Source organism: Scophthalmus maximus, chromosome 3, assembly GCF_022379125.1.
Source record: "Scophthalmus maximus strain ysfricsl-2021 chromosome 3, ASM2237912v1, whole genome shotgun sequence".
NCBI lineage: Eukaryota > Metazoa > Chordata > Actinopteri > Pleuronectiformes > Scophthalmidae > Scophthalmus > Scophthalmus maximus.
The window spans coordinates 19,747,980-19,773,208 of record NC_061517.1 but is presented as its reverse complement, the minus strand read 5'-3'; the positions used below and the strand labels follow the sequence as shown (position 1 = coordinate 19,773,208).

The following is a 25,229-nucleotide window of genomic DNA, read 5'->3' as shown; positions in this document are numbered from 1 at the left end:
CCCCTAAGCTGCAGTAATGTTAACATTCCCTCTTTTCATTACTCTTCACCTTTTCCAACCGTTACTGCAAAAATGAATGTACACCTCAATCAGTCATGTAATCATTTTTTACATTTTTTTCATTTTCTTTGTGGCAGAGCGATGCTTGTCTATTATGTCTAGTTTTACCCTGAAAGAATCCTGAGCCTTTATTCAACATCCACACATCGCCACCCAGAAACAGCCGCACAAACTAACCATTCACAGCTCGTTTTTACGGTCTTCCTCTGTAGCTGCTGTAGCCTCGATGTGTAGTAACATTTTTACCAGAGGAGCCTACATGTTTACATTCTCTTTGCTATGCCCTAACAATTTTACCACGCAAGTATGAATAGTTTGGCAAAGTGTGCAACAGGAGCCATATTCACAACCAGTCACCTTTCATTTATGTATCTGTTGCAGTTCGTGATTTCTTAATGTGCAAGTTAATGAACTGACAAACAATTTGGGCTCCTTAGAGCTTCTTTGGTTTGATGAATAATTCTTGACACGGCTGAGACTGAAATTTTTAATTTGTGAGTGAGCCGATTTAATCCTTATGAAAAACATGATTTAAACGTTCTTTATCCTATCTTTTACAAAATATTGTATTGATGCAGTGAGGTAAGTTACCTGCAGGACACATGGACTTGTGACTTAGAAGTCCTCTTGATTACAGATTTAGAGGTACAGCTACGTTTTAGCACTGAAATGCTTTGCAAAAAATTCTTTGACTAAAAAGTTTGAAGTCTCAAAGTCAGGACTGAGTCACCCCTCATTTTTAAAAGATCCTCCTCCCTACGTCAGTTAGCCAGGTTTTGCTTTTAGCCCTAAGGATAATTTGTAAATATGGCCCCTTATAATTTCAGTTCACGCCTTGTGTAGACTTTTTGTGTTTCAAAACGAGTGTGATCTCTGACAGACTTGGTCAATTAACATGATTTGTAAATACTTGCAGCAGTTTTAACACATCTGAGTTAAGAAGGTTAGGAAGAGAGTAAGAATGCTAATTTCGCAGTGTATTAAATAAGATGTAAAGGGTACAAAAACAAAATAAACTCAAAAACAATACAAATATGTTAAAGGGGATAATTAAAGGGGAGTTTAATTAAAGGGGAGTTTAATTCCTCTCCAAAAGGCGGTAGCTGTGTTGTGGCAGCAGCTCAATATTGCAGACCAGTTGAAGTAATTTTAAATCCTCCAACTTGAAAGTTTTTGAGCAGTTTCATTATCATTTTTAGGGATTGATCAGCTCTCGCTTTTGAAACCACAATGCAGCTGCAAAATAACAAAAAACAGAGAGAGAACAGAATACAAAAAAGAATAATCATCTTCTCTTACCGAGACACATTTATTGGTTTTCCATCAAAAACTCCATTTCAATTCCGAATGGGGCTCTTCTTTTGTATATGGCTCCGTGCTACATACAGATTTCACATCTGGTGCCTTGATAAATTCATGGCACAGCTAAACATTTGTCAGACCAGACTTGACCCTGAGTCTAATCAAAAGCCTATTCGTGTCATTGTTAGCACCAACTAACATCGGCCCACAATTCATTTTGGGGTGAGAACAGCGTAGTTCAGCTGCCTACCATCTGAATTGCCTGGTTTCCCTTTGGGGCCCCCCCCCCCCCCGGGCCTCTCCTGCCGTCCATCATATATAATGTGTCTGTCTGGAGAACCAGACTCAACTGCCTGAAATATGTGTCCCTCCTCCGAGATAAACACTGTCATCTGTCATTGGTGGGAGTGGAGGAAGTGACACTGTGACAGACTGCAACATGTCTGAAGAGGAGGGGTGTGTGTGTGTGTGTGTGTGTGTGTGTGTGTGTGTGTGTGTGTGTGTGTGTGTGTGTGTGTGTGTGTGTGTGTGTGTGTGTGTGTGTGTGTGTGTGTGTGTGTGTGTGTGTGTGTGTGTGTGTGTGTGTGTGTGTGTGTGTGTGTGTGTGTGTGTGTGTGTGTGTGTGTGTGTGTGTGTGTGCGCGCCATTGCTTCTTAGGCCTTTCATTTGAAACTAAGCTTGTTCCTTAAATCTACTGAAATAAGTGTCTCTGGCTTCAGCATTGTTCCCCTCGTATTGCTGCAGAGAAAAGAAGATGTCTCGAACCAGCGCCCTGAAGGTCCTGGACCATGGGATGATCGGACCAGAGGGAGCAGATAACTGCCACAAGTTTGTGGACATCCTGGGCTTGCGAACCATCTTCCCGCTTTTCATGAAAACCCCCAAGAAGATGAAGAAAACTGGAGCTTCGGAGAAGGAGCATGAAGGTCAGTCACTACAGACCGCTTTCCTTTAACAAGGTTGCGATGCCACTCTGATTTGACCTGTTATAGGAGGGTGACTCGTTGGGCCGAGATGGTTCATTGCAGTGTTTTTTTTTTATTAAATCCCATTAGCAGAAAACGTTACAACAAGGCGATAGAAATGTAAATCACTGAGTTAAATGGATACCAAGTGTTTCTGTGTGATAATGACACTTGAGATCAATGGATTCCACAGAAACAATAAAAAAACTATCTAACTAAGTAAACTATCAGATTCATTTTCAGAGTTCTGGAAAATCTCATTCATGCAATAGATCAAGCAGTGAAAAAAGTCCTGGAAAATGATCTTCTCGTTTCTTTTTCTTTAGCTTAGAGGTGTGAAAACCTGCAACAGGCTATTTTCAGGACCTAAATGGTAGAGATGATGAAAGTCCTGAGAGAGTTCTTTGAATACGCAGCATGCCATATGATTTCAGTGTCAAATCCATTACTGTGAGCGACTGTGTGATCTGACTTTCCTTTCAGTTGCTTGCACATATAGCAGAGTAAAACGCTGGATGACAGGTGTGACTGGACAATAACAGGAACCAGATTTATGAAGTTGATTGGTTATTGATTTATCTTGTGTCCATTCTAGCTCCGGGAAGTTTAGTTGCCTTTTCATTCGCTATTGTTTTAAATAAAGGCACATGTTTATTTGTGTTATCGTATGTGACTTGCTAAATCTAAATGTCGAAAAAATCTAATTAGTTTGCCAGCATTCTGCACTTCTTCAGATTAAGTTTAAAACCTATTTTATTTGTATGCAGTCAAACCTCTTTTTTTGAAAATATTTATCATCAGTAATTTCTCTGCATTGCCATCCAATGTATTTATATCGATGGAAGACTCTGCCACTCTCCAATGAAAACTACTACATCTCTATGTATTGGTTTTTATCGGTTGTGCTGGAGTTTGCCATTCAGTTGGAGGATTTAGATTGCTTGCCGTTCCTCTACGGCCATATTTATCTCGCTGTGATTAAATCCGATTTTTCCGAGATGAGAAGACAAGTAGAACACAGAAAGCCACTGGTTAACAACAATTATTATTTCAAATGAAATATAATTGTCCTAAATTAGTCGACTTGTTTTAATGACTCCAAATATTCTGAAAAATTACATTAGTTTAAAGATTTAATGTGAAATATTATTGAAGCTCAATAATATTAATTTGTTACTGCCTCAGGTTTTGATGATGCTTGTAAACATTATTAATGACAGTCGTAGAGCTTCTTAAAATTTGTTGTAATGACCTTTAACTCATAATGGGGTTTTTTTTCGTAAAAGCCTGTGCAATTTTCTGGCGGCATCTGGTGGTAAAGTTGCAAACCGCAACCAACTGAGCAACCGACATGGGCCACTTTATGGTGGCGCACCGCTGACCACACTTCCGGTTTCCGGCATCGTCTGAAAATCTAATGTGAATGTGACATACTCCGGACCGTTTTGTGCAACCGTGTTCAACACTACGTAGCAAACATGGCGACTTACACGGAGGTCGGCTACACCTCATGTAACTATATTTAACTCATTCAAAGTTGACGAAAAAACATTGGTTCATTGTTGCAGGTGATTATACATATATGAACACACAGGTACGGACAATATATGCAATTTCTGTGAATAAGTTCTAAATATTACACACTGTAGCTTTAAGTTATTACACTGCTCATGACTGGGACTCTTTTTTTTTCCTCCCCTTTCTTATTCTCCTACTTCTCTGCATCATGCAGTTGCATCCATTTCCTGCAGACACTCTCAATCCTAATCTGCTCATGTGTCACGGTCCGCCGCCTCTTCAGCCTGTCAGTTTACTCTATCAATCCGATCTTGATTGATTTTCCTGCCTGTGCTCTCAAACCTCTCTTGTGTCTGAGTGAGAGATAGGAAGCACAAACAAGAGCCCGGAAAAAGAGCGAGAGATTGGATGTCCGTACAACACAGGATGAGGGAAACAAAATAGAGTGTAGACCGAAAGGAAAAGAGGTAGAAACCTTGTACATCTCGCTGCTCTTTGTTTGATTACCCATGTCCAGAACGTGAAACCCCTCGTCTCTCTCTGTCCGTACTAATTAAGTTTGATGCATCCAGTGGGGCCTTCACAGCCCTGCAGAGGAGAACAAATTGACTTGCCGTCTCTCCCAGGGTACTGGGTGAATTAACCTTTGACCCCCAACCCCGGAGCAGCAGAAGGAAGAGTAGTGAAGATAACCTGTCGTAACAGTTTAACCCCCCCCCCCCCCCCCCCCCCCCCCCCCCCCCCCCCCACCCCCGTGTGTTGGAGCCCCTACAAGGCAGACACACATGCCTAAACGTCCAGAGTAGGATTATGTATTGAATATTTTAATGGAGAGGTGAAAGTCGGAATGATGCCTCCTTGTTAAATCAGCAGCTGTCTTTGTTTGCACTTTGAGATTGCTTTTAGCAATGAAAAGTGCTCTATAAATGAAATTTATTATTAATAATATTTGTTGACCGAATGGTTTTAAGTGCTTTATTTGAAGTCAACCCTCAGGTATAGACTATTTATTTTCACTTGAAAACCAACAACATAAACTTGACTGTAATTTGTGGTTCTTCCACAAGTGTGCCAACATAATATTGTTTAAATTGTCACACACATAATGACAGACTATTTCAGACTGAAGGCAGAAACCAGTCAGTATCTGGTGTGACCACCATTTGCCTCACGCAGTGCAACACATCTCCTTCGCGTAGAGTTGATCAGGTTGTTGATTGTGGCCTGCGGAATGTTGGTGCACTCCTCTTCAATGGCTGTGCGAAGTTGCTGGATATTGGCAGGACCTGGAACACGCTGTCGTATACGCCGATCCAGAGCATCCCAAACATGCTCAATGGGTGACATGTCCGGTGAGTATGCTGGACATGCAAGAACTGGGATGTTTGCAGCTTCCAGGAATTGTATACAGATCCTTGCAACATGGGGCCGTGCATTATCATGCTGCAACATGAGGTGATGGTCGTGGATGAATGGCACAACAATGGGCCTCAGGATCTCGTCACGGTATCTCTGTGCATTCGAAATGCCATCAATAAAATGCACCGGTGTTCGTTGTCCATAACATACGCCTGCCCATACCATAACCCCACCGCCGACTTCGGGCCACTCAATCCACAACGTTGACATCAGCAAACCCCTCACCCACACGACTCCATACACGCTGTCTGCCATCTGCCCTGTACAGTGAAAACCGGGATTCATCCGTGAAGAGAACAACTCTCCAAAGTGCCAGGCGCCATCGAATGTGAGCATTTGCCCACTCAAGTTGTTTACGACGACGAACTGCAGTCAGGTCGAGACCCCGATGAGGACGACGTGCATGCAGATGAGCTTCCCTGAGACAGTTTCTGACAGTTTGTGCAGACATTCTTTGGTTATGCAAACCGATTGTTGCAGCAGCTGTCCGGGTGGCTGGTCTCAGACGATCTTGGAGGTGAAGATGCTGGATATGGAGGTCCTGGGCTGGTGCGGTTACACGTGGTCTGCGGTTGTCAGGCCGGTTGGATGTACTGCCAAATTCTCTGTAACGCCTTTGGAGACGGCTTATGGTAGAGAAATGAACATCCAATTCACGGGCAACAGCTCTGGTGGACATTACTGCAGTCAGCATGCCCATTGCACGCTCCCTCAAAACTTGCGACATCTGTGGCATTGTGCAGTGATAAAAGTGCACATTTTAGAGTGGCCTTTTATTGTGGCCAGCCTAAGGCACACCTGTGCAATAATCATGCTGTCTAATCAGCATCGTGATATGCCACACCTGTGAGGTGGATGGATTATCTCGCAAAGGAGAAGTGCTCACTGCAATATGAACAATATTTGAGAGAAATAGGCCTTTTGTGTACGTGTAAAAAGTCTTAGATCTTTGAGTTCAGCTCATGAAAAATGGGGGCAAAAACAAGTGTTGTGTTTGTAATTTTGTTCAGTGTATATAACCTTTCTAAAGAAACCATGTTCTGCAAGTCTTTTAAAGCCCAATTAGGGCACGATACTACACAACCTTCACACCCATCTTGTGGAGGTCAGATATAAATGTAGAGTGTCAATGTAATTTTTTTTTCACCTTAATTTCAATGTCAGAAACCAAAATTGAAATGCTAAGGTGAACCTTTCTAGTTCAGTATTTTTTTTAGAAATCTGAGTATATTTTATGTGCTCCCAGTGTTAACACTGTCACATTCAATGTATTGAAATAGAATATTTCTATTATTAGTGTATGATAAGAAGGAAATATTAATTTTATTTCATACAGGACATAATTACGATACATTATCAGGTAATAATTCTTATGCACAAAATACACAGCAGCGAGGTTTTGAAACGAGCTAATGAAAATAAAATGCACTGAACAAGAAAACATTGTACCACGTTATTATGCACTGATAGCAGCTCGTAATTCAGGGAGGAGATAATATTCATACAAATACATATTAACATATTACACAAACATACACACACATAATAATAAAAAAAAAAAGCTAAACTATCAAACATAAATAAAGTTGCGAAGTTTGATCAGTTCAAACATGCAACACAAGCTTTCAGTGAAATCACATTCAGCTGGACTGTCGCCGCGGTAACGGTGTCGTAATACAGACTAGAGCATAAATCAGCCACCGGATTAGTCTGTGTTCGAAACATATAAGACAACGGTGTGACGTGCACATGCATATTGCAGGTGCATTGAGTGAACCCTCCGTCTCAGTAACACTACTAACTGGAAATGAAGAGAATCAAGTGGTTCTCCAGAATAACACAATGACGTCGTAGATTAATTAACTATCAGCAGCTTCAAACAAAAGTAATTAGGCGGTAGGGACTTCTCTTCTCTCTCTCTTTTCTCTCTCACACACAAACACACACACACACACACACACACACACACACTGTCACAAACCTCAGTGCTAAGATTGATCCCCGTAAAATCCTTTCTGAAATTGAAACGGTACCTTTGACCGGGGGGTTGCCAGACGGTATTAGCATACAGAATGACATAATTAATAGAAACATTGTAAGTGGATAGGGAAAAAAAGCTGAAACAAAAAGAATAATGTCCAAAGCTAGAAATGATTTGTCGCTGCTTTATTTGATAGCGAGACAGTAGAGAGCGGCCTGGATTCAAACCTTGTTAGCGACTCCAATGCGCTCTGCCAGGTTAGCTACCCGGGCGCCCCCACTCAGGAATATTCCTGTCACACCGCTGCCATTCACCCTGTCGCTGGGTCTCGGCTTATTGGTGTATGTACTCTGTCATTAACAGTGAAATGAGATTGTATGATGGAAATTGGTTGCAGCCGGTTGTTATATTTAGGCGGCTAATGATGCGAGCGAGTGTGAGAGGGAACAGAAGTAAACAACTCATTTACATGGCGAGGCCAAGTTGGAAAAGTGTTTCTTTGTGTGCTCGCGAGAACGTGGGTGTTTGTTTGGTAGTGACAGAGAGAGAGAGAGAGACGGTGCTCAAGGGAAGAGTCTGAGGGTGGAAAATTAAACCTTTGTCGCTGATATGTTTGAATGCCAAACAAATACCTTTGAGTGCTGAGTTTGTCCCTCTCGTGACCCTTTTTTTATAATGAATACACCACAAAAAGTAATGTGAGGAATGCTCGTAGATAGAGAAAAGATTATCATTTTGTGGCTTCGCGGTTCAAGCCAAATGTCGTTTATATTGCCAACATTTACAATATTGACAATGAGGATGACGAGAGTATTGATTCCTGACATTAATGAAGAATATGATTTGGGAGGACATCGAGCAACGTCTGTCGTTGGCACCTCAAAAGAGATGGGACGTTATCCATGAGATGCCTCTGCCATGATGATGGTCCATAAAGTGAAGCCAATGCGGGAAGTGCCGGAAACCTGTAATCTCTGGAATTACCAGCAGAGGGCGACTCCACTGGTTGCAAAAAGAAGTCAATTTCTATAGAAGTCTATGAGAAAATGACTCTACTTCTCACTTGATTTATAACGTCAGTAAACATTTCCCTGAAGAGTTTATGTTCGCAATCTCTAGCTTCATGTCTTCTTCAATACAGCACGGTGTCCATTTTTTAACGATGGTCACAGTTAGAGTAACGATAAAGCATGATATGCATTAGGGGGTGGCTACAGCGTGATTGACAGGTAGTATCCGGTTGCAGGTAGCTTCAAAACGGCAGTTAACAAAACCAATGGGTGACGTCACAGTGAGTTGATACTTGGTCCACATCCAAAACCTTTAGAATGAGCCACCGACAGCCAGGGCGCGGAGAGAGGTCCCAGGACAGCCGATGGTCCAGCACTGAGAGCCCTGGGAGAAAAGAGAGCACAGGGAAGAGAAAGTAAGGGAATAGAAAGAAAGTGAGAGAGGCACACAACCTGGTTGTCCATGTACTCAAGGGAATAAACAAGGTGGGGGTTGGAGAGATGCAGTTACCTCATTAGCAGGACAACATGGACTAGGTTTAACGTATTCACTGAGACTGGGACCAAATCCGTCGGCGGGAGAATGGCTAAAGGTACCAGACCTGAAGTTATCAAAGAACAAGCCAGCACCTGAAAGTTTAAGCCTGAAAAAAAAGTTTTAAATGCCTAGACACTCTGATGTCAGCAGCAAGGTTGTTCCAGAGGAAGGGGCCATGCAGTCTTCTGACTTTTTTTCTTAACCCATGGGAACATATTAAGATTTTAAGGATTTCAGACAGGTACAAAACAGGCCTATCCATTTTCCGATTTTGTATGTCATTAATATCCCCACGTGACATGAATAGAGAACCCTTGAAAAGGAAGCTCAAATTGGTGTAAATTGGTTTAATTTTCTGAATTTCGTTAAAATTCTAGCTGCAGCATTCTGCACCATTTTCTGCCTGAGCATGTGCAGTTAGATCTACTCAGTGAGGGGGAAAGATGGGAAAGGCCATCTGATAGAAATAGAATTCTTTTATTAAAAAAAATCCCCCTCCCTGAATTAAAGTAGTTGCATGACAAAGATAAAATGTGGAATTTTTATCAGCCCATTACCTTTATCACCAGCATCTCTCTCTCCTGTTATTAACAAATGGAGATTCTTAAAGCATGACTATGTAGTCGAATATATGAGACTAGATAAGTGGCTTTAATGGAGAAACTTGGTTATCTGGATTTTAATGATGAAACTTTCATCAAGTATTTCAGTCAAACGCGGAGTAGAACTCTTGTTTAATCACCTCCCCTCCCAGCAGCCAGCGCCTCTGGAACAGATTGAGATTAATAACGTTTTACATGATACAAGTTTGATTGTAATCTGTTTTGTCAGAGTCATGGTGTGTAATCCTATTATTAGTGTATTTCAGAGGGAGAGATTTGCTTTCAGATCCCTGTGTAAAGTCACATCTAATTAACATCCTATTCACGTTTGGTCTTTCCTCTGGTGGGGATTGATCCTGTTCCGTCTCTGTAAACTCACACTTTGATGAAATGCGCTGTGGTATATTTAGACAACGTATATGAAAGCTTACGAATTACTTCATACTCTGTCGAGGAACAGACGCACTCGTCATTTAGAGGAAATGTATCAGCGTGGTGGGGAGAAAAGTTGGATAGGAGTGGGACATGCAGCATCTCAATGTGGAACAAAATTGCAATATGCGCCATGTTTCATGAGAAATTTTAATAAAAGCTATAATGTCTTTTTTTGTATGAAGGAAGATGTGAAAAATGTTCCCTCTGTCATCATAGACCACCTCTCAGAGAACAGATATATGCCGCTGTACCAAAGTAGACCAGGTATAGTAGTATTACTAGTATTTGGTGCTTCATTTCTTAAACTTGACTTTAGACTGAATTACAATAATTACAATACATTGTTCAAGATTCTGCTCTGGGTCTCCTAAGAATCCAAGACTCTCCTGTTCTGAATCAACAGGACTTTTCCAGGAACCTTCACAAGATCTCAGGAGCATATTTCTTACATTTGATCACAGGAATCTAATTCCTGTTTGAGTCCCTGGGCGGTCGTATCTGCCTGCCAAATGTTTCTGTAGCACTAATCTCAAGAACTGAACTAGGAAATAAAATTCCCTGTATGTGTTTATGTTTCTACTGCCTCTGAAGATATGGGAACATCCACCAAATTCGACAGATTACAGACTCAAAAGGGACATTAACATTTAAAATGCTAATTCATTCCCTCGATACATACTACCTCTCTTGCCTCACGTTCGCTCGTGGTCAGAGCTTGTTCCCTCCCTCATCAAGAATTGTTCACCATTTGCAATGTCGACACGTCGCATGAATCTGACACGAGTTGGGGTTGGTGCGTCATCTGTGTTTGACCATTATAACCACAGTCAGCTCTGAAACTTCAGCCAGCCCCTGTGGCCATCAACATTTCTGAAATATCAGAAAGTTCTACCATGTGAGTAGGAACTCAAAACTCTGCATTAGTACAGTCTATGGTTAGTTCCCGAGTTCCTTAAACTGTTCTTGGTCCTTCTTGTAGGGTTTGGTCGATTTCCAGTTTTGACTGTTGGGTCCGATGTAGGAGCTCAACTGTTTGTTTCTTCCGTATTTTATTTTAAGCAAATTGGCTGAACCACAATTTGACTGGGTCTGGCAATTTAAAATGTGCCGTTCATCAGCAACCTGTGCCAGAGGTATCACAGTGCAACATCCAGCTTGTTTTGCAGTAGTAGTAAACAATATGACAACATGATATTATGTTTGTTAATAAATGGACCAACAGTACTGTCTGACGAGCCCTTTTTTTGAGGTTATGGCGAGAGGATGCATGTTTAGAGGTGCATTACCCCCAACAAGTGGACAGCAGTCGCTACACTCGCATTCTCATGGTCCACACTGGAGCGTCTGCAGCCCCACCCCACCCCCGTGAAAAGTGACGATTACGATAACCTGCAGTTAGTACATCCTGTGACCCAGGAGGAGTTTGCTGTGCTCAACGTAGCAAATTTGATCAAACGCGAGCCATTAAACTGCTTAATTGTCTGAACAGCATTCAGAGTGTAAGGCCCGGGTCATACTCCAGGAGGCAAAAGAACAGCAGCAGCCTCGCATGTGGACAGCGCACACACATCTGTACTACGTTTGAGGGTATTCGTGCACGTTCGCAACAAGAAGTGCTCCTCTGTTTGCGATTGTGATTGTAGGGTTTCATGAATTACCTGTCGAAGGTCCCCACTGCGACAACCGCTTGAGTGCTGGCAAAAGACCCAGGGTTTATTGCGATGTGGGTCTGGGCAGTAAGAGCTTTGTGCTCTGTAGGAAGAAACTGCAGAGGTCTGTACAGATGGTAAATTCAACTCAGAAGTTATAGTGGTTGCTGTCAGGGAAGCCCGTATTTTTGTGACGTTCAACAGTGACACGTGCAACGGGAGGTTATCTCCTGTCACGATCATGTTGCTGTTACTTTAACCATAAAATGACTACACCTTAACATGACATGTTGAATGTATTTGATGTCATAGGTATTTATACACGTTCGACTGTGCAACAAATTCATCTTGCTTGTGCACATTTTGAATGCGCGATCTTTGTAATGCATTTCATTATTAATGATTCGTCACAGGCCTTTCCTTGTTTTTTCTTCTTTATCCTTCGGTTCTAAACTTGATATCGAAGAGCAAAGCAACGCATGTAAATGAACTATCGATTGGACACCTTTTCTGAGTACAAACGAGGAAGCTGTTTTACTCAGCCTTGCCCTCCATCTTGCACCCACAATGTAATCCAGCCTCGCTGCCTTCACAAATCTCAACCGAGCCGTCGTTTTTTTCTTTCAGTTGGGTGAGAACATTCCAGATTCCACAGCCGCCGATCAATAGCCCTCCTCGGCGGGGCGTGAAGGTGGCGACATCAATTACCACTCGGATCAAGTTGATAAAGTAGTGTCCTTTCGGAAATGGCAGTTAGCCTCCCTGTCATTGTGTACAGGAAATACGGTTGTCTGCATGAAAATAAGGGAAACCTTGGACAAGACCTGACTGATGTACAACCGGGGCACAGCTTTGACTCCATGTGATACCTGTCAGAGTGCCTTGCATTTAGAGTTTCATCTGAGCTTCTGACATGCCATGAGGTAAAGGATTGTAAAAGAAATGCTGAGGGTTTCAAAAAACACTTTGGGGGACTTAAATTATTATTATTATTATTATTATTATTATTATTAATGATGATAATGATAATTAGAGCCAGTTATATAAGTTTGCCGATATTAGCCTTTCACAGACATAATCAGTGCTTTTGTTTACCGATATGAAATCTTTTATTTTACAGAATAAACAATGCAGGGAAAAATTGGGATTCATGCTTATTTTTTCAATTGAAGCTCTATTTATTTGGTTTATTTGTGTTTTCTTTTTATTTATAGTTATTTAACGTCAACGTTTATGGATAAACTAAAACATCAAGCCTCAGTTAGATTTCTTTTGTCATAAAGGTTTGATAATGAAATCTTAGAATCATTGACAGATAAAAAAAATGATATCTGCCAATGTATTGGTATCAGAAATCTTGTACTCCCTAATATCAATATTGCCATCGCCCCCCCAAAAATTCATATCGGTCGGGCTCTAATGATAATGATTATAATAATAATGTAGAGATTGAGTTAAATAGAAGTTTAACAGAAGAGAAGAATTTTAAATCAAGGCTTCAGGCTCACAGATTAAAAAATAATTAGAAAAGAAATGTATTTTTGTTGGATGTATTTTCTATTGGACTGTATTTCGAGCAGAACATGCCTTTATTTTCTTTCTTTTTCTTTTAAACATCTTGTGTTTTAGTGCAGTTTGGCCCTTTAGTGCTCCCCGCTAAACGGATAAGTGTATATTCTGACAGGTCCGACAGTGGCGTGTGTGTTGCAGCCTTTAGTTTTCCCTGCGTCTTGTGGGTGAGGAGGCTGTGGGTCATGGGGGAACGCAAAAAGGTAGCTCATAGCAAACACGACCCCTTTTAAAAAAAAAAAGCCGAAATGGGATAGATTCCTGTACTCTTGTTGCTTAGCAACTGCAAAGCCTTGTTGAGAGAGAATATTGACCTCTTGTTGATAAAGTCCAATTACACCCCCCCCGTTTATCCAGAGATTTTACAATGTCACAGTCTGCTCTGCCGGTGTGTACTATGTCCTGAGGAATATTCCACCATACGCCTGTCACCTACCCTGGGACTAAGAAGTTATTCGAGTGAGATCTCACATTGCATGAATTGGTTTGACAAGGGCACTCAACGGGGCTAACTAGTTTTTGTTGCTAATTTAGTCTATTACCGTGTTTTTCGACCTCCCCTTTTGCTCAATGGGCCCCGAGCTGCCTCTGACAAATCTCTCTATCACCCTGAGAAATGTAATTCAGCCACGGCCCCAACCGTTACACGTGTTCCAGCAATGCCCGGAGATGAAAATTGATTTCTAAATTTCATTAACATGTTCTCCTCCTCCTCCCGTTCGGTGGACCCTCTGTGAGAGTATCCAAGCTTAGCCGGCTGCGTGCTGTAATTGCAAATTATCAAGCGCTAATCGATTTGTTCTTTCTGAAGGCCGGCCGACGTGAGTGTGACTGGGCTCCGGTTTGAGACAATTTGACCGGAGGGGAGCATCAAAGTAGCTCATATGTTAGGAAAAGCCACGTACACCTGTTGGGCTGCGAGGCCATGCCGGGTCACTGTAATGAGCTTTTTAATCAAGTTATCATGATGTAGGAGGCTTACTTCTCACCTTTCTCTCCTCAGAACACGTCTGCTCCATCATCGCCTCCATGCTGAGAAATCTCAAGTCCCAACAGCGAAGCAGACTCCTCACTAAGTTCACAGAGAATGACTGTGAGAAGGTCAGTACTCTTTCTTTCTTGTTGCTTTCCTCTTTCATCCTCCTCTCTTACTCCTTTCTTCTTCTCTTTCTTTGTAACTCCCGCCCCTTGATTGCCAGCAGATTGCCTAATAGGGATGTCTAAGCCGAGGCATTTGTGTGTCTGATACCCACATGCTTTGGTTGCAGAGTAGCCTCAGTCCATTTTATCAGAAGTCCCCGCCAATTTGAAATTTAAAGGATCTGAAAAGATTTTTACTCTAGAAGTTATTGAAGTTTCTATTATATATCATAAGGGATTTCTGTGTCTGTGTTTTCCTCTCTGCTCTCTTCAGCTGGTCTGAAGTGAACTGGGCTCAGTTCGAAAATTGCAATTTCACATGCGTCAATGCTCAAATCAGAATCTAGCAACATTTAATTTAAGATGTTTAGACAGCTATAGATTTATTTAAGTAATAGCGTTTCTCTCGGAACTTAAACTTTATGGAGCTTCCTCAGATTGCTACTTATCTAGTCATGAAAATGTGACTTTATAATTACCAGAATAAAGCCTTACGATAAGACAAAACTAACATCTAAGCCCCTTATATTTTTCATTACACCATTCAAACACAAGGTTTAATGTTTTTTTGGTTTAATACTAACTAAAAGCTAGTAGAACACTGCATGATTTTATAGCTGCAATCATTAGTGGATTCCTCAATTAACCAATTGAGAGAAAAGTAACCGGCAATTATTTTGTTAATCAACTAAATGTCTCAGTTGTTTTTTAAGGTAAACAGACAAATATTTGCTGTATCAAGTTTCTGCGCTTGTGTGTTATCACATATTTTTGAAGTTTGGACTGATTATCAGAAGTTATGATTTCCACCAGTTCTTGATCTTTCGAAGATTAAACAATTAAGAGATAAACGCTGCGAAAGTAGTCAAAGCCCTGTTTGTTTGTTTGTTTGATTTAAATGGAGAAGTTTGAAAAAGCAAAGTTTTGTTTATATCCCATACACTATTTGACACTTTGTTTTCAAATTATTATGTGATTTGCATTTCCTTATACTGCCCATTTACAGTGAGAGAATCCTTTATCAGCTTTTTTAAGATGGAAATAAAACCTGTATTTGTTTAGATCGGAATATAATTCCAGGTAGCTCTGGGCCTAATCGTGTGCGTGGCATTGCCTCCTTCTTCTTTCTGTGCAGCAGTTGAGGCTTTGACTGAAATGATAGTAAAAGCTTTAATTGTCAAACAATGTGGGAAACTTTTAGTGTTAATTAGAAGTTGTTGTTGTTATACAGTCCTCTTGGCTGGAACCGATTACAGGTTTAGATTTTTGATTATCATAAAATGACCATATCAGAGTATTTTTGTCCATTTTATTTTCACCAAAAGCTGGAGGCAGATGATACAAGGTAGTTTTAAATATATTCAGGTTCAACTGCAGGTCAGCACTACTCTTCAGTACTCCATTTTTACCAAACTCGAGAAAATAATTCAAGTATCATGCTGGGATTTTTGTTTCCACTAGTCCCACAACCCTCACACATGCTAAAAAATCTCTCATATTTAATGTGTTGCTTGAGGCCATCGCAGTCGGACGTGTGGCTAGTGATGTAGAAACTGCCTGTTGTGCAAATCAAACGCGGAATGGCTCTCTGACCACTAAACCGTCCTCGTCTCATTTCCATTATCCACCTTCTGCGCTCACTTGTTCATTTTATGGGGAGTTTTTTTTATGTTGCTAAGAATAAGAATCTTGTAAAACAAATAATTTATTTTCTGTTCTTGGTTTTCCACTTCATAAACCCGGTCCACTAGGTTGCAGCAAAAAGATTAAAAAAAGAATCGATAAATGATTAAGGTGAAGTCAAAGGAGACATAATTTGAAACAAGGCTGATATATTGCTCCACAAACATAATGGCAGTTAGCAAATATATGTACTTTATATGTGTCATTAAGTAACTATCATCAAATTGTTTCGCATTATCTCATCTTGTTCCTTCTATACTTTGTGCTCTCGGTTTTCCTGCTCACATGTGCTGCACTTCTCACTTTCTCTCTCTTTGCCCTGTTCCTTCTCTCTTCAGGTTGATCGACTGATGGAGTTGCATTTCAAATACCTGGAAGCTGTTCAACAGGCTGACAAGAGGATCGAAGGAGAGAAACATGTTAGTGTCTCTCTTTTTTCCCCTCCATCCCTTTTGTATTCTTGACCAAAAATGTGACACGCCGTCAAGGCGTTGCGTCTGATCAAGACATCATTAGAGGCACTGATGTTCCACAGAATGTTTGCGTGTATGAACCGACCTGACAAAGAGTTTGGTCCTGTTCTGACTGAGAATAATCTGATTCTGACCTACAGTCATTAGGTGTTGATCTAATGATTGTAATTCATTATCAGTATCAATCTGTTTCTTCCAAAAAGCGCTCCAATATTCAGTGTTAAGTTGCACTTGCATGTATTCATAAAAGTGGATGCATTTCATTAGCTCACCTTTTTATGTATTTGTGCGAGCGGCCTGCTTATTTTTGTACTTTGCCACAGCTGTTTTGTTGACACCTTTTGTATAATTATATTATATAATTTTGTATAATTGTATAATTATACAAAATCATAAGCTGTATTTTATCAAAGCAAATTATAACACCATTTCCAAAGGGGTGATCATTATAAGGGTGACTATTATTATGAAAGAAAAGTTTTAACAAGTAAGTTGTTTTTATGAAAATACGTTTTTAGGGTTTAAGAGCTTGTCTTGGGTCTAATCTTTCTATGAACCGTCTTTTTAAAACCTCGAAGCAATACAGCACGAACGATAACCTTCCATTAGCATTGTCTACAGACAGGAAAACATGCACTCCATTGCAATTCAATCACACACGTGGTTTTTACAAATAAAACTAAATTTAAAAATTCAAATTGCATTACGGAGGCACAGATGTCAGCAACAATCCCCATCAGGAAGGGTTGGGATGTGTGACTTTGTAGCTTTTTTGTTGATAAGGTGGGGGATAATGGCTTCAACAGAGAGAGAGAAAGAGCTTCCTGTTCTCAGAAAAAGGAGGAAGCGGTGAAAAAAGGCAGATTTAGCAAATGCCTGGACAAGAAGAACCAAAAAAGAAAGAGACAAATGCAAGGAAGAAAAAGGAAGAAAAAGGAATTTGAGTGAAGGGGAATGATGAGGGGGAGGGAGGTGTGTGAGTGTGTGGAGAAAGATAAGTGTGAGATTCCTATCTTCAGATGACAGAAGATTAATTTCTCAGACAGACGTCGTTGTGGGATTGTCGAGAAAGAGGCCCGGCAGTTTGACATTTTTTCCCTCCATTTTTTTTTTTTTTTTTTTGTCCTCGAGTTTTCTCCCTCTGTCTTCTCCCGCCTCGCTCCCTTGTCTCTTCCTCCGGAATGAGCGGTGTGTGACTGTGATAACCCGGTGATAAGAAGCCTTGTCTGTGTGCGCCACAATCTTTGAAGCCAGACGGTTAGCTTTCCCCAGTTCAGAGCCACACTGTGAGCCAGGTACATGTGAGGCAGAAAGTGATAAAATACCTATTTGTGGCCAAAGCAACAATGTTCTATTATATCTACCAAAAGGGGCTATAGAAAAAGAAGAAGAGGCATCGCTCCCTGTAATGATTTAACCACTAACCGTTTCAAGCACAGGACTCAAGGACTATAGAGCTTTTGCAGACTCTTAATAGGATGAATATGAAAACATTATACGCAGATTGATTAACTGTCATATAAATAATCCTGGTACAATTCACAGAACCTTAAGACCAACCGGCAGTTCAATAATGTAATGAATACGTCAATTCTTAAATTTATCGATTGGAAAAAGTGTTTTAATTAGGTGAACCACTAATGTAATGTGCATCTTAGTTTATAAAACCCGGCTCAAGGTAACCGAGTCGCAGTGGAACCGGAACGCAGCACAACACGACGTAGCAGTCATGGCGACTTACACGGAGGTCCCCCTAATGTTACTATATTTAACTCATCCAAAGTTCTTTGTTGCAGGTGATTATACGTATATGAACATATAATTATGGACAATATATTACATTTCTGTGAATACGTTCTTCTAAATATTACACACTGCAGCTTTAAACACGTTGACCCGTCTGTCGGTGCCTTTGACCCTTCAAAACATCCATAGCATTTGTACCGTCCTTTGACACCAAATCCTCATCATTCTCATAACAGAGTCTCGTGACAAGACTCAGTTGACTAATTGACAGGTTTATGTAATGGCTGTTGGTGAAAATGGTAAACTTTACCTGCTAAACAGCAGCATGTCAATGTTGCCTCTATAAACACGTGAGCAATTCTGCTAAGCACAAGCCACTAGCGTGGCTGCAACCCCCATTTTTACTTGATTCAATCATCTAGTCACCAGTAGGTGTGTCATTGGAGTCATCAGTTGATACCTGGAATCCCAGGTATCAACCCCCTCAGCTCCATACCCTCATGTTGTGAATTTGCAAACTAGTTGTTGTCTTTTTTTTTTTTCTTCGACAAGGACTTGAGTGTTTGAGCGAGTGACCCCTCTCCCCCGTCTACGGTATCGTAGATGTAGGAATCAGGAGAGTTCGTCCTTGGTTGTATAAAAGTGTTTTTCCAGAGTCGTATTGTAATCGTATTGTTATTAGTTTTATTAGTATGGCTTTGTGAGTGGACTGCTAACTTGCTTTACTTTTGTATTTTTAATGAGTAATTTTTGCAATATTTTGCAGTGATTTCTCTTTTAATGTACTGGGTTGGGTGTAAAGTATCATGGCTTTAGCATGTTCCTGATACATTTGCCACAGCATGGTTGAGGTTCTTATAGCTCAATAGATTGAGCAAATGCCATGGTTTAATTCCTACCACAGCTCTAATACGCAGATATTTTCAATCTGTGTAAATCAAAGCTTCCAGCGAATGTCAAAATGAGGTGATAAAGACGCCAACACAGTTCCGTCCAGCGCCTCCGCTGAATCAGCTGCCGTCAGTAGCAGTGTGTTTTATTTCTCTCTGCTGTGCCTTTTTGGTTTTCCCCAGATAAACCTCCTTTTAAGGGGCGGTAAGCAAAATGTTTTTCCACTGCAACATATTATCCACAGATTTCTCTGGAGGATTGCAGCAGAAAAAAAGCTGCTGCTGCTGCTTTTTCTCTGCATCTCCAGCCCGGTCCCTTTTAATAAGCTGCTTATTTTCCTCCCACCTTGGTGTCTCTCTTCCCTTCTCTCTTTATACCCTTCTGATTTTCTCCTCACGCTTAAAGCTGCTTTTCCATCCTACTATATTTATATATATATATATACTCGTTTTTTCCTCCCTCCTCCCGACTGTTTATCTCTTCCCTCTTTTCCTATCTTTTATTCACAACCGGTGTCCATTTCACCTCTCCTCACTAACAAGGAGAAGAGTGGCTTAAGTGACTTTTTTTTTGTTGCATCTTCCCTGCTTCCCTTGTCATCCACTCAATTATATATTTTCTTCTTTTGCATCATTTATCTGCATCTTTTCATACATCCTCCATCTGTCTTGTCCCTACGTATTTCACACCGCATCCTTCCTCCTCAGTCCTCCCCTTCTTTCCCTCCTCCCCGTTTCTTCTCTCGCTCTTCCCACATAATGCTGCCGCCTTCACCTCTCTTTCCTCTCCTCATTTCCTTCCAGCCCTACTTTCTGCTCTCGGCTTGTTTGTAACGGCTCTTGCAGATTGATGAAACTCAGCGAAACACGGCCAAGGCCAAACCTCAATACTGTAAAATGCACAGTAGAGTGCACTTTCCTAACACCTAAGAGGCTGCTGCAAGAATATACAGCAGAAATGGACCCGTTTAGCATTGCTGACAGTAAATCTCTGAAGAAATTCTGTGTTGAGTTGGAATTGATTTTGCACCTGGATGCACCTTAAATGTTTTCCAAGAATTAATGTTCTGCCTCGCTCTCTCTCTCTCTCTCTCTCTCTCCTTGTCTGTCTCCCAACGCACACACAATTCTTCAGTGAACTGTTTTTGTCTGTCAAAGCTTGTTTATCCTCCCTCCGTCACTGCTCTTTTTCTTGTCTCATTTTCCATCATCCATCATTCCTGCCATTAGAAGTCACCTTTCATTAATTCATCCATCTATTTGTTGAGGACGAGGGCCTGCAACGACCTGCGGTGCTAAGCTGCTGTGAAATTCATTGCTAATAACTCGTTTGTGTTAAGAACGGTTAAGTCCAATTCATTAGGCCATGTTTATGATTCTTGGATTGTACTGAAATGTCTGTGCTCTTTAGTCTAACTCCTACAAATGACATTCATATGCAAGGACAAATTAAAACTGCAGCATTTAACATTTTGCAGATATGTACACTCAGTTGCCAGTATGTTTTGGTGATGGCACAGGTTTTACTGGTAAAAAGACTTGTTGTCTAGTCTGGGGGATTTAATATACCACCAAGCCTTGTGGCTGTACCGGCTACTAATAGCCCATCACATAAGCTAAATGCCTTGGTTGCCAGTCAACAAGAAAATGGTGCTGACCCCACCTGAAAGTCAAAATACTTGACTAACCTTGTACCGCTGCTCTAAGGGACAATTAGTGAGTTCCCCGTTGTAAAAATCTCAGCAGGAACGACCCCTGAAGTTGAATATCCGATGAGAAAAAGTCTAAAGACCCTCACCAACCCCAACATCAAACTACAAAATAGAATCAAGACCCATCCTTGCAACCATCCTGAAAAGATCAGAGCTGCTCGGCATTATTGAAACCACCTGGACAAGGTTAGATCAAGGTATTAATAGGACATCTTAGCAGATAAATTACTTTAAAAGAAATTGCATGTTCGTCATGCGTAACCATGGAGACTGCAATCAGTTTTTTGCTTATTATTTAATATTAGCGGTTATGTTTTTTTGTTCTTGTTGTTATTATTATTATTATTATTATTATTATTATTATTATTATTATGAGAGTCTGGCCGATATAGCTTTTTGGGAGTGAAACATTTTCAACGCCGATGTATCAACCTATATATGTATTGAAAACAAATTAGCAATTATTCCAAATATTGGGAGTCATTGAATTCCCAATATTCCTACGACTGTAGAAGTTAAGAGACGTAATCAAACTCTTATGACAAAGAAATGTAATTAAGGCTTGATATAACTGTTAAATTTGGAAGGAGTTCAGCAGAGACTGAATGACGTTGTGTGCTTGGTAGCAACTACTTCCTCCCCTCTAGTAACACAGCTGCTTTGCTCTGCCCAACTTTATGAACAAACTCCTAATTGATGTGTGCACCCAGAGCACAGGGCCGTTGTTTCTTCTGGAGATTATCATAACTTGAAATCAGCATGTTGTCTCACTAAGTTCTGGATTTTTTTTCCCCCTTCAAAGTTTACCTCATTATCAACCTTTGTGTGTCTGTTTTTAATGAGGACATCTAACCTCTCTCTTTTGGCTGTTTGCTTAAGCTTCATGAAGAGAATTACATTCTACACACAAACACACACAAAAATACACACATGCTCATACACACAGTCACAGTGGGTTTTTGCAAAGTGCTGACAAAGAAATAACTTTAATTCTGCATCTAAGCATCCCAGCGGAAAAGAAAGCACATGAATAACAACCAGCCACACACCCACTATCTCATACACATCTTCAAAACAAGATACACATACGTTAGAGGATACACACTGATAGAACGTCTTGTTAAAAGACACACACACATTTCATTATGCACACGCACACAGCCATACATAAATCACACACACCCATCGCACAGACACTCACGGTGCAGCTAAGTTACAGTAGAGGGACTGGGACTGAAAATCACTGCTTATTACTTTGTCTGCACTGTAGCCCGGCTGCCGGGCTCCCCTGAGGTCGCAGTAATTGACTTGTCCAATCCCTCCTTTAAACGCGTTATTCTTCCTCTGCCTCTTCTGCCCCGCGTTTGCCGGAGGGACTGCGCTGCCACGCAAAAGATATTGGCCGCAAATGTCAAAACTCACAAGTGGACACAACTCTGCCACCGCGATGAATGCTGCCATGCTGCCCACATCCGCCCGGGTTTTAATATCCCAGATGTCCACTCCCATCTGCTCAAAATAATAAATATTTAATGCACTTGTCCACTCGTTGCACAGATTCAAAGGTCCGATTTAATTCGTCATGTGTGTTGAATATCCTGTGTACCATTACAGTGAGGCTCCCTGCAGGCTGTAGCAACTGACTCGTCTAAGACATTATTAAAAAATGTTTTATCTTGCCTTTTTTCTTACCTGGACGAGTCCTCTTGTTTCTATAAAGTAGCCTAATGGGAGGAGTTATTTCAGGTGTCCACGGTTACAGAAGTTGATGTCTGGCATAGACAATGTGACAAATGACATGGCAGATGGGGCATTTTTTAAGCTTAGCCATTGCTTTGGAAAATATCTGTTTTGCTGAGGAAAAAAATTCAAAGGTAGAGGCATCTATAGCTACGTATAAAGTTTTATATAAACTGCATACAGTAGAAACTGGTTTCGGTGACTAGCTTTTTATTCGTACACACATCTACTCCATTTTCCCACTTCTGATCAACCAGTCGACCAATCATCCATGATTACGATTTGGAAGGTGTGAATGTTTTGCGACCCTTATCTATGTAAGTTTGCAGTTCAGATACATTTCCACGTATCTTTGCAGAGAGATGATTCAAGCTGCACCCAACACCCCACAACAAATATTCAAAATTACGCACTGAACATGCTCGTAGTCTGTATTTGGGGCAAATTCTGTCTCCTCTCGGGGTGGAGCTGATGAAGCACTTGAAAAATGTTTAGTTTATGCTGAGGAGGAGTGCCCCCATGCCCAGCTTTCTAGTATTCCTCCTCAAACATTTTTAACATCTCCCTCCCAGGCAGATTCTTTGTAAAGTAAATAAACGTAACCAGAGTCTCTGACTGCAGTCACACAAAAGAAAATGATGGCAATTTACTACTTACATCCAAATCCTGACATTAAAAAAACCAATTTACGCTGAAAAGAATAAACATATACAGTTATTAGTGACAACCTAACAGCAGTAGGAATGTTGGGAGAGACCTCTCTCTTAGAGATCTTTGACAGGGTATATAAGTCATCAGGATTTTTTTTTTTTTTTGAATTACAGAAGCACAACCTGATAAAACCAAAATCCAAGTGAATGCTCTTTGTTTTCTATGGTTTCACTTATTACGGTCGCAGTTGTATGCTGGTCAAGTTACGGCAAATTGAAGTTACTGTAAAATCTCCACAGAGTGGAGACGAGCCCCGTCATCTAAATGGCCAATTCCCAGCACAGAAAAACAGGTCGAAAAATACATCAGTATTTATTCAATAGTATTTCAAAAACACGGAAGCATTGAGTCTTGTTGTTTAACTGGAATTAATCAACATTTTTGACTCGTCCAATAGCCGAACACACGTCTGACCCTTGATCATCAAGTCTCCCTTTGTTACTTCTGATTACTCACCATTCTGATTATACAGCAGAACAGTGTCGTCCTACTGATGCATCAGAGGGCAGTGTTTCCAATACATTGATTTATTTGTGGCAGCCCACCACAATGTCAACATTGACTGCTGCCTATTGGTTATCTATTTTCTTTTCTATTTTATTGCTATTTCAAAAGGGTGAAACCTCATATCATTTTAGAGTTAGTCAGTCACCTGAAGAAGGTTTGTTTTGGCAAGAGCGTCACAGTCATCAAAAGTGCACCTATGGCCACAACCTCCAACTCTACTTCCTGATGACTTTCCCAAAGATTTAAATGCAGGCGTCACTTTTGTCAATTGTGCTGCTACAACGAACTCTCGTTCAAAGTCAATCGCATCCCTTCCTCTTTCCGTCTTGATACAAAATCTGAATTAATTTGGCTGCTCAGCATTTTTATGCATCACACAGCCGGATTGGGTGTTAACAGCTTAATTGTGCCATGCAGAGTGTGCATTTATATTTAGCTCATATCATCATTTCAATCATTCCAGTCTCCCATGACACAATTCTCAACATTTTTAGACATCCCACAGGGCATGATTGGATGTTAAATGGAGTCCAATTCCCACCCCCACTGTTGGGAATCACTGTTCTGGCTGATGGACTGTTTACCACACAGCACAACACTTTTTATTATAGGTCTTCTGCCTGCGTTGCCTTGATGTTACTGTGTTTCTTTGATGTTTTACCTTGCTCTCAGAATTCATTTCTGATTGCACACAAACACAATGCGGTAAGACATACTGTACGTCCTCTAATCTCGCCAGTACACACATCACAGTCCTAGCTGCCGTCACACGGTTTCATGTGTGTTGAGATAAAAGTCCTGAAGCTGGCGGCTGTAATGGGAACATGTGGATATGAAGTAATTGAGTCGTCCATGATTTCCTCAGAAAACGCCACCAGCTCTTCTTTGCAGTATGCGTCCGATGAGCAGTGTTGAGGATGACAGGAAGTAGACTTGCTTCTTGTGTGAAACAATGAGTGAAAACGCAAACACAGGGTGTGCTGCACATCTGTGTGTGTGTGTGCGCGTGCTGTTTTTAGTTCTCCCTCAGGGCTCCCATTTATGTATCGTGTCCTATCTGTTACAGTGGTAGGCCTACATCCTGTGTTTTGTATCTTTGGTGAAGTTGGATTGGAAGATTTGTGCAACTTTGCCGCAAGCCACTGCATCGACTCTGAATAATAAGTAGAGTTGTCCTGGAAACTGAGTTAATCTTTTTTTCCTACAGGAAGTAATAGGGAACAGAGTTTCCATTCAAAAAGCTTTGTTTCAAGTTTCTTTTTGTTGCATATTTAATGGGCACCAGTTGGCAACAAGGCCAAGCTTTGGGACTATTTTACAAATGCAGAAACTCTCCTTTTTGTAATAAAACTGAATTCTGGGCCAGTGTTTTACCCAGGGGACACAGAAGAGACAAACGCTTCACATTCAGTGACTATTAAAGGCTCTTCTTGTAATTATCTGCCTAGTTTTGAATCTTTAACAAGCTACAGTTCACATTCTACAATAGCCCCTATTTTTCTAAAGTCGTCCTTTCTTCTCACAGGATGAAATCAGAATCTGCTGTCAGAACCCAATTGCTTTCTTGTGGTGTGTCAAG

At 40.8% G+C, this 25,229-nt stretch overlaps 1 protein-coding gene across 2 annotated transcripts in view; it reads left to right on the top strand.

Annotated features, from left to right (window-relative positions):
* Positions 1–25,229, top strand: part of ctnnbl1 (catenin, beta like 1) — a 51,689-nt gene that overhangs the window by 15,536 nt on the left and 10,924 nt on the right. For both annotated transcript variants that reach the window (XM_035645551.2, XM_035645550.2), the window contains exons 11-13: positions 2,107–2,288; positions 14,052–14,149; positions 16,210–16,290. In XM_035645551.2, the coding sequence (XP_035501444.1) occupies positions 2,107–2,288; positions 14,052–14,149; positions 16,210–16,290 (361 nt within the window). The remainder of the gene's footprint in view (positions 1–2,106; positions 2,289–14,051; positions 14,150–16,209; positions 16,291–25,229) is intronic.